At 37.9% G+C, this 10,075-nt stretch overlaps 1 protein-coding gene and 1 long non-coding RNA gene across 2 annotated transcripts; one reads left to right on the forward strand and one right to left on the reverse strand.

Annotated features, from left to right (window-relative positions):
- The first annotated feature begins 3,602 nt into the window (after window positions 1-3,602).
- Window positions 3,603-5,095, forward strand: LOC125489652. The gene is made up of 2 exons (XR_007267129.1): window positions 3,603-3,705; window positions 4,795-5,095. It is a non-coding gene; the product is annotated as an uncharacterized LOC125489652 (long non-coding RNA).
- On the reverse strand, window positions 5,096-6,131 carry LOC105398485. The gene is made up of 2 exons (XM_011570599.3): window positions 5,658-6,131; window positions 5,096-5,548 (listed from the first exon to the last, which is right to left on the reverse strand). Exons 1-2 carry the CDS (start codon window positions 6,056-6,058, stop codon window positions 5,110-5,112), a joined length of 840 nt encoding a protein of 279 aa, XP_011568901.3. The 5' UTR covers window positions 6,059-6,131; the 3' UTR covers window positions 5,096-5,109.
- Between the last annotated feature and the right edge of the window lie 3,944 nt (window positions 6,132-10,075).

Consider the following 10,075-nt stretch of genomic DNA (forward strand, 5'->3'; position numbering starts at 1 on the left):
GCCTTACGGACATGAAATAAAATGGTTTCATCCGCAAATAGCCATTTCTATCCAATAAAAATATCCACCACTGCTAAAAAGGTACATAAAATAAGTTAAAAGCACCTAATCGAATTTTTTAAACGCAAAAAAAACAAAAAATCTACATTTACTTGTTTTTTTTTTTAAATAGCCCCCTTTGATGATATTTTTATGTATTAATTTAAAACTATTTGAAATACGCTAAACAATGATATCAAAACCGTAGGTACCTATCTGTACGTCGAGGAAGTCAAGAATTATCGAAAGTTTAAAACACACCTAACGGAGCGCCGCAGCTCAGGTAGCAATCGTCACGGGGTGGCGGTAATACCATCAACTGCTTCTATCAGTGAGGGTATTACCGTTTATTTTAAATGTTAATTTTATCATATACAGGGTGTCCCAAAAGTCAACGTCATCCCTTAAAGGGCTGATAGGTCAGCTCATGAGAGGCCAGAATATCACAATATGACCTTAGTAAAAACTCGAGAATTTTCGAGATATTGACACTTTTATAAATTTTCTGAAAATCGACACCTTGGATCAGTTTTTTGCGTGCCGCCGGTACAAAAATCCATATTGTTAGAATTTGTTTGGTGTTGCATCACCCTGTATAGCCCTGCTATTGATCGCAGTCAAAAAAAATATCGAGTAATGCTGTATGTTTAAAAAAAACACGGTTTTCAAAGTCATAAAAGGTAATCGTATTTTTTATAAACAACTTTGACTCTACATACTGTAAAAAAAATATAGCACGCAAACCTGGCACCTTATTTAAAAAGATTGCTCATATAATGCAGTTTCCAAAATGGTATGAAAAATTGCTATTGTTTCAATTAACAAAAAAGTTATTGCTATTTTAGTACAAAACGACCTCGATGTAAAATTGTTTGAAGGAAATTTATCTGACTAAATTTATTAAGGGTAACTCATGTTGGGATGAGTAAAAGTAAAATAGGTGGTGGAGTCAGCCGTGGAAAGATAGATGACGCAAAAATAGCTAAGAAAAAACTTATCAAACTCATAAAACTCATAAAACTCTCTTATAAAAAGTATTTTGCGTTTTTTACACCTTATTAAAAAAAAAACATTTATGGACTTTTATTTTTATTTCTCAAAATAATAACACCACATTATTATATTAAGTACATAATCAGCAAAAAATAATACTCATTAATGGTCATAATCATAATTTTGAGAGTTTGGTTTTGTTTAATAATAACTTTAAAATAAATAACAAGTAATTAGAGGTAATGTTAATGACAAACTGATCTGTCCCTTTTTTGGATACTGTGGGTGTACAATGTACATGTGTAAGCGTTTTACTTGTACAATATCACACATTAGCACAAGTCAGGTATGTACGTTACCATGCGCTACATTTATGGGGAATGTGGAGTTGCTATAGTCCACTTTTTTCCAGAAAGATCCTCAAAATGCGTTATTTTATTAACTGTGACAACGTTGACTCTTTTCCCACTCCCGGCCACACCACCTATTTTACTTTTACTCATTCCAACATGACTTACCCTTAATAAATTCAGTCAGATAAATTTCCTTCAAACAATTTTACATCGAGGTCGTTTTGTACTAAAATAGCAATAACTTTTTTGTTAATTGAAACAATAGCAACGTTTCATACCATTTTAGAAACTGCATTAAATGAGCTATCTTTTTAAATAAGGTGCCATATTTGCGTGGTATATTTTTTATACAGTATGTAGAGTCAAAGTTGTTTATAAAAAAATACGATTACCTTTTATGACTTTGAAAACCGTTTTTTTTAAACATACAGCATTGCTCGATATTTTTTTTGACTGCGATGAATAGCAGGGCTATACAGGGTGATGCAACATCAAACAAATTCTAACAATATGGATTTTTGTACCGGCGGCACGCAAAAAACTGATCCAAGGTGTCGATTTTCAGCAAATTTATAAAAGTGTCAATATCTCGAAAATTATCGAGTTTTTACTAAGGTCATATTGTGATATTCTGGCCTCTCATGAGCTGACCTATCAGCCCTTTAAGGGATGACGTTGACTTTTGGGACACCCTGTATAAACTTGCAAAAACCTTCGAAAATACTTAGTAAAAATGTTGACTAAGTTATTTTAGAATTAAAGTCAAGAAAATTATCAATAATTTTATATAAAAACTCTTTCGTAACAAACCAATGTTCTTACGGGACCGATCATGCAACTCTGTCAAAAAACCTGGTAAACCCGGGAAACTATTGAAATATTTCTTTTTCTAGAAAAGCTAGGCATACCAATTACTGTCTTATTAGATGCATATCACACAAACGCAGGTAATTTGAATCCGTTCTATGACTAAAACCGACTGGTTAGCTCAGTAAATTGATCTTTCTTGAAGGTGGCGGTGATATTTTCCCTTTTTTTTGGAAATTAAATATATTTTGTTTTTCCAACATTTGTCTTCATTTTGCGCAGAGTAGGTAACATGTTTTTAATTCCCACTTGGCCGGAAAATCTAAGTTTATTTTATCTTCTAGGGGGGGGCAGCTGCCCCCCCCTGCCCCTACCTGGGTACGCCCATGCTACTTTTTATCCCGGAATTTTCACGGGAAAACTTTTAAAGGTGAAGCGAAGCACGCGGGAACAACTAGTTAAAAATATGTTAAATTTTAACAAAAGATAAATAGGTATACTTAGATATTTTACCCATAATACTCACCGGTATGTTTTTTTGTAATACCTACATAATATTTCGCATAAAAACGTGTCCGTTAGAACCGTCGCGACTCACGAGGCCAACAGGGACAGCAATTAATAATTTTATAGGACTTCGTCGTAACTCATCAATATTAAACTGATCGCTAAATTCATCGCTTTCCATGTGTCGATTATTTATAAGAGGACTTGATGTAGATTTAGGAATTTTCCTGAATAAAAATGTGACCTAACGTTGACAGCCTTCATTAGTCTAGACTTTATAGCAAGCTACGGACATACCTATGTAGGTGTATATTAACTATCAGATTATCACACAATGTGACTAGATGTTCCCGCGAAGAGTAAACATGGGAAAACGATTACATCTAAAATTAGATAATGTAGCCCTCAGGGTACACTTTATGTTCAAAGCATTTTTCAGTGAAATTCCAAGGAATCAGGTGAGATATTGTTAGCGCTCGCCCGTTTAGAAGGGCGAAGATAAAATTTGTAGATTATGTTAATCCCACAATTTATCTTCAAATTTCGTCCCCTGACTTAAGAAAATAGGATTTAAAATTTTACTTCTGAACTTTTCTAAAGTAACTAAATTAACTACTTAGGTAGTCTAATTAAATTTAACTATATATATTTATACCATTGACATATATATTACTGCGTATTCCTTTTGAAATCATTGATTTATACTATAATAATTTTACTTTACCTTTATGCGACAAATAGCAAACGGAATGCCGTTATTATTCTGAGGTCTTAATATTTTTTTGGAAACTACATCTGTCAAATATATTAAATACAACAATACATAGAGTAAAATATAATATCAGTTCATCACAGTTCATCAGCTCATCAATCAGTCAAATCCTAAAATGAACATTATTTAGAATACCGGTCAGATTTCTACTTACTATTTCAGCTCCACTACGACCACTCAACATTTCTCTACATCAAGAAATCATCTAGTATGTACCTATAATAAAATAGACAGGTACTACTAAGTAGGTACCTAATAGTATCTTTATAGTTAGCTTACCGTATCGTGAGTAAGATGCCTACATAGATTTATTGCCTAGACTTAGAAATATGATGAAAAGCACAATAAAAAAGTGACTCGGCGCCAGTGGCCTAACGAGAAATTAACATTTTAATTGTGAAGCCGGTTTAGGAGCGAATCAACTCTATTGGTCGCGCCGCGTCGCGTCGCTGCCCCGGAAAATCACCGTGACGGAATAGGGATGTTGTGGTGCCAGCCGAGAACTGTGCACAGTCGCACGGTGTGTGGGTGGAGAACTTGGTCTGCCAGCCTCATGACACGTACCAACGTAACGTAGAGCTATGTCAGTAGGTAGATTGATACAGACACGGAATTGATAAATCTGTACTAGGGTAGATTTACTATTAGGTACATTGGAACATAGTTCGTTGAGGTACCTACGTGTTTGATTGCAATAATAACAATAAAGAGTTACGCGTAAGCTCTTGCAGAACCCTTTGTTGAATTCTGAAGCCACACTTAGCGTTATGCCTCCACCATTTCAAAGGCATAAGCCGTTCAGTGTGTGAGATGCGTACCGACGTGGATCAAGCGTCCGCCCAACCCTGGGCTTGACAAGCAATCGCGCGTATGACGACGCTTTAATAGGACTTGTATTATAATTTGGACCCACTAACGAATGCGTTAAATTGGACGCAAACACGCGAAATGAATTGGCCCTTCCTGAATATCGATCGGGTCCATTTTTATTCGTCTCCAATGTAATTAATTGGAAGTATTTAAATCTTTTATGCCCTCTTATATTATCTACCTTACTTACCTGCCTAGGGAAGATGGCAAGGTTCAATTTTAACGCCCGTTAATTCAGGGTATCAATGTCAATTAATATGTTATTTTTTAATAATACACTTATAATATTATTTTACGGATCCCATATTTTAAAAGAACACCTGTAAGATTAATTGATAAATAAATCCTTAAAACAATAGCAGTGTTGGGCATGAGGCTCCTCACCCTTACAGACAAACTTCGCTTCAAAACTCAGACGTTATATAAATTCGCATTTAATTATGTTTGTTCCAGCATCATCCTCAAGAAGCATGCGGCAGTATAAAATGATAAAAGCGATCCCAGTACAGGCGGCCGACACCACCACCCACACGTTTTTGGTTGTGTCCACCGCGGTGGTGGTGGTGGCGGCCATCGTCTTCTACCTCGCCACCAGGGACTGGAAGGGATGCACGTGCCCCGAGGAAGTGGACCTCGGCACCTTCCGAAGGAATATGAACAACGGCACACGCAAGAAAACCATCGAGTACCAAGACCCCCCCTATTACTCTTAATGTTCATTTGAAACAGAATAAATCCAATTGAAACCACAAGACTTGTGCAAGTATTTTATTGGACGGTTTCAGCCTTACTCTCCAGCATTTCCAGGACTTGTTTTAAGTTTAGAAACGGGTAATTACCCGTGCTTGGTGTGTTCTCGTCACGATCGAGAGCTATACCGTACAAGCTGCCGTCTTGGGTCAGCAGGTCACTCGCCTGAACTGGGCATTTGGTTAATTCTTGGACACTAATGATCGATTCTTCTTCTTGTATTGTACCGGTCTTGTTGTCAGGTATTACCTTCACCGGATGGTGGGTCAAATATTTTGTACCGTGGAAAGGTTTTCCTATAACAAAACTCCGAGCCTCGACGTTCAGCTTTGTGCCCACAGGCATCACGACCGCACACGCTGACATGTCTTCGAAAGACGTGAGGAAGACCAGTTTGTCTTTCTGGATATCAATGCTTTCTGTCAGGCCAACAGAAAAACCTTTTCGACATAACGGGCTGAAATGAAAAATAGGTAGGTAAGTAGGTATACTCAAGTAGGTAAATTTAGGTAAGGTTACAGTTAGGCAAAGTCAGCCCAAGGCAAGAACCACAACATATAGCTTACTCGCTGAAACTTCCAACGAGTATGCGGATAGCTCCTCGCGCCAAGCAGAACTTGCTTGCAAGCACCAAGTTCTTAGCCACCACGGCTCCAACACAGACCACTTCTTGCGTAGCTATCGACTGTATTCTCGCAACATAAGGGTACGCGTCTGCTTTCACCAGATGGCAGCTTCGTCTAATGTTCTTACTGGCCTGGTTGAACTGATTGAACCCTCGGTAGTGCATCACCAGACCATTAACTACGCAGGCCATGATGGCAACAAAAATGACTACAAGTAGAGTGACAATAAAAACTCTGCTCTTTGTAGATCGTTGGCCCCATGGTGTGTTGATGAGGTCAAACTTAAACTCGTGCTCTTCCGTTTGATTCTGGCCTGCGATGTTATTGTTAGGCTCTAACATGTAAAATTTATGCAAATAGTCGATGTTGTAGGCTAAAAAGTTGATAAATAGATAGGTAGTTATAATTCGAGTAGGCTTTTTTTTTTTTTTTAATTCTCGGGTTGTGGTACTACCTAATAGTTATAAGCATTGTACATTGTGTACTAAAATAATAAATAAATAAAATAAGCTTACACAACATTGGCGAAAAATATATTAAGTATAGGTACATATTTGTGCGTAAAACCATTGCATCTCTGCTTAGGTACCCAGCAAGGGCAGTACAACGCAGAATATAGAGCCTGTTTCTTAGGGATGCCCCCCTACTAAGGGATGAACACGGGTGAGGGAATCCTATGGACAGGCATCTGCCATCTACAGGGTGTTGCAAAAAGGGTATACAAAGCCCAAACCTACATGTGCAGCATGGTATATCACAGCCCGAAAATGAAATCAGAATTTCAAAATTCGCGAAAAAAATATATCCGCGAATTTTGAAATTCTGATTTTATTTTCGGGCTTAGATATACTATGCTGCACATGTAGGTTTGGGCTTAGTATACCCTTTTTGCAACACCCTGTATGTAGCGGATCCGGGCACACCCCGGAGGTGTTGCTATGGTAAATTATTACTTACGTAAAATTAGGATTATTAATTTATGTGTGTGCGTTAGAGAAGTACTAATTTATGTTCTTTGTGTGTGTTGTGCATAACTTAGCTCTTGTTCTGAGATTCGTAGTAAAACCACAACAGACAAATCAAATGGCAACGGCAACGTAGTTAGGTGACATTGACATTTCGCACCCTCAGGATAATAGAGGCGTAATTCAAAAAACTAAATTGTTGGCAAATCGCAAAAAACTGTCCGGAAATTTTCATTTTCAACTTTGACAGTAAGTATTAATTTAAGTAATATGGGTGAAAATGGGACTATGTTATATTTTATTCATGAAGCCTGGGATGTCTTTTTTTGTTAATATAATAGACGTAAAGCTCTTGTAATATAAATATAATTTTATGTTTTTTTTTTTTTTAAACTAGTATTACTTAAACCTTTATTGTTCTGAACTCAATACTTTTAAAAGGACTATTTTATAGTCAGGCCTTTTTAATTCTGATTTTTAAAAAAAAATATTGCTATAAGTCTCAAAAGGTCTATTTAACACTAAAATAATTTAATGATTGAAGGATGTTTAACGATATGAGCCTATTTTCTTCTAAAGGGTGAATTATAATACAAATAGAAGTACAGAACTAAAAAGGCACAATCTGTTTTAAACCTGTCTAAAACTAAACCTGCGACAACCTGTCCATATCACCGTTGGCACATCACTGGTTACGTCACTCTTACACGAAGCGGGGGGTGCGGTAGGTCCCCGTATAATAGAGGCGGAAGTATCGGATTTCTCATTCTATTATAAAAATGCCTCTGTTTTCGTGGTCATCGGATAGAGCATACCTTTTTCGGTCTTTCTATGACTGTAACTCAGGCAGGATTCCGCAGGGGAAGAAATTGCTCGGACCAAATCAACACACTCCGCATAATTCTGGAAGCATCAACAGAGTGGCAAAAGGCCCTTTTCCTGACATTTGTGGATTTTGAGAAGGCATTTGATAGGGTACACCAGTCAGCGATATGGGATACGCTGAAATATATTTTCACGTTCCGAATAAAATGCGAAACTTATTAAGGAAGCCTACAATGGCTACACTTGCCAAGTAATCCACGAAGGGAAGCTGAGCGAACCAATAAGCCCCAATATTGGCGTCAAGCAGGGCTGCATATTATCCCCACTACTCTTCATCATGATTACCGAAGTAATTTTGGATATGATGGAGCAGAATGTCAAAGGAGGTTTGGATTGGTCCAATGGAACATCTCTGGAGTATCTCGCTTTTGCGGACGATATTTGTTTTTTTACCGAAAATAGCGCTGATATGCAAAGGAAACTCAATGACCTCGTCCATTTGGGTAACCGAGTGGGCATGCATGTCAACAGAGAAAAGACAAAGTCAATGCGAGTAATGACTGCGGACCGTACTCCATTTGAAATCAACAGCCAATCAATTGAAGATGTTGACACCTTCACCTACCTGGGTAGCAAAATCACACCAAATGGTGGAATTGACGAGGATATCGGCAACCGCATCAACAAAGCCCGTGGAGCTTTTGCCATGTTAAGCCCAGTGTGGAGGTCTTCCGCATTCTGTCTCCAAACCAAGATCCGCCTGTTCAACGCGTGCGTAAAGACCGTTCTCCTCTACGGTTGCGAAACTTGGATGAAAACGGTTCAAACCACGAACAAGCTACAGGTTTTCGTAAACAGATGCTTACGCAATATCCTAGGGATCCGTTGGTTTGGCTTTGTCTCCAACGAGGAACTTTGGCGCAGAACACATCAAAAACCTGTAGCAGAAACCGTAAAAGAACGCAAATGGAGATGGATATGACACGTTTTAAGACGTACTGAAGACGTCCCTTAAGGGAAAGGAAGCGCTGACATGGCACCCCGAGGGCGGTAAACGAAGACTCGGCAGACCGCGAGAGACATGGCAGCGCTCTGTGAAAAAGGAAATGGGCCAGGCGGGGATCACGGGGATGTCTTGGGCGGATGTCTCTGAGCTGGCCCAAGATCGTAAAGAATGGCGGCGCTTCACTTCGGCCCTTTGCTCCCCAGCGGAGATTGGGAATAAGTAAGTAAAGTAAGTAACTCAGTATCGTGAAATTTAGAGATAAGCCCCTTTTATACTGAGAGTGCGATTTGATTTGCCTGTGGTTTGGTCTGAGCCAAGTCTGAGCCTCTGGTGCTTTCAATGCATGGAACAGCATGGAAGTTATAAGTACTTATGTAAGTACCTACTTATTACTTCCACATTTAAATGTGACTGTGGATACCTGGATGAGGACTGTACCAATGTACCCACAATAATTTATGTGAAGGCAAAGTAAGTAACAGGCAAAAAGATATAGCTGTCCGGTGTTCAGCATACCACCTTGCTTTAAGTATTTATTGAAAATGTCTAAGTATTTGTAAGGCTCTATATTTTCTTCGGAGACACACAGTAGTTATTGAGTAGTTATCATAATAATATTTATAACTAGGCACTCCACTAAAAAACATTGGAAATAAACATTTATGATTGTAAGGCATAAATCCAAAACTCAAAAACTAGTGATTCAATCATAAAGGAGATTCAACCAGATGCCTGCGACACTACATTATCCCGGAGTGCTACAACTACTTAGGCTAACCTCCTTTTTTCTCGGAATTCCAACGGAAAAGCTAGTTTAACTATGTTCAATAATTGAAATACAAAAAACGCTTATAAACATTTTACACAAGTCATCAGTGGCGGATTTACAAATTTGCCGCCTGTAGGCCATAAAATTTTTGCCGCCCCTACTGACTTCTGAAATTCAAATCGTTAGTTTAATCCCGTTATTAGTATGACTGTGAACTTATTGATATTTCTATCAGTCTGTCTGTCGCCAACTTCTTCTAGTGTTTCATGAAATCTTTTTAAAGTTCCGTACCTCAAAACGAAAAAAGGAACCCTTATAGGATGACTTTGTTGTCCGTCTGTCTGTTTATTTGTCTGTCTGTCGCCACCCTTTTTCTCAGAAACGGGTAAAGATTAGCTGACATTTCAAAGATATACAAATTTAAGGCCTCAACAAAGTAATAAAATAAAATGTTTAAAAATAAATTTTGGGTACCTTCTACTACTTATAGTGGGGTTGATTTTTTTCCTTGGTGTGGGGTATTGTATAGGTCGTTCAAAAATATTAAAGGTCTGCTCAAACCATTTTTCTATTCAGTGATTAGTTTACGAAATATTAAGCTTCAAAGTGCAAATTCTTGGTAGACTCAAGTGTCCCACTGGTGGCTAAATGTTTGCTCCAAAAATATATTAAAAAATCACTGTTATAGTACATAATATGACAAAATTCCACACAACTACCATTACCGCCGTTTCCAGTTTCTCCAAATTCGAAAGTATTTCCGCCGCTTCTTGTCGCGTTACAGGCCTTGCAG

Source organism: Plutella xylostella, chromosome 15 (genome assembly GCF_932276165.1).
Source record: "Plutella xylostella chromosome 15, ilPluXylo3.1, whole genome shotgun sequence".
Classification (NCBI taxonomy): Eukaryota; Metazoa; Arthropoda; class Insecta; order Lepidoptera; family Plutellidae; genus Plutella; species Plutella xylostella.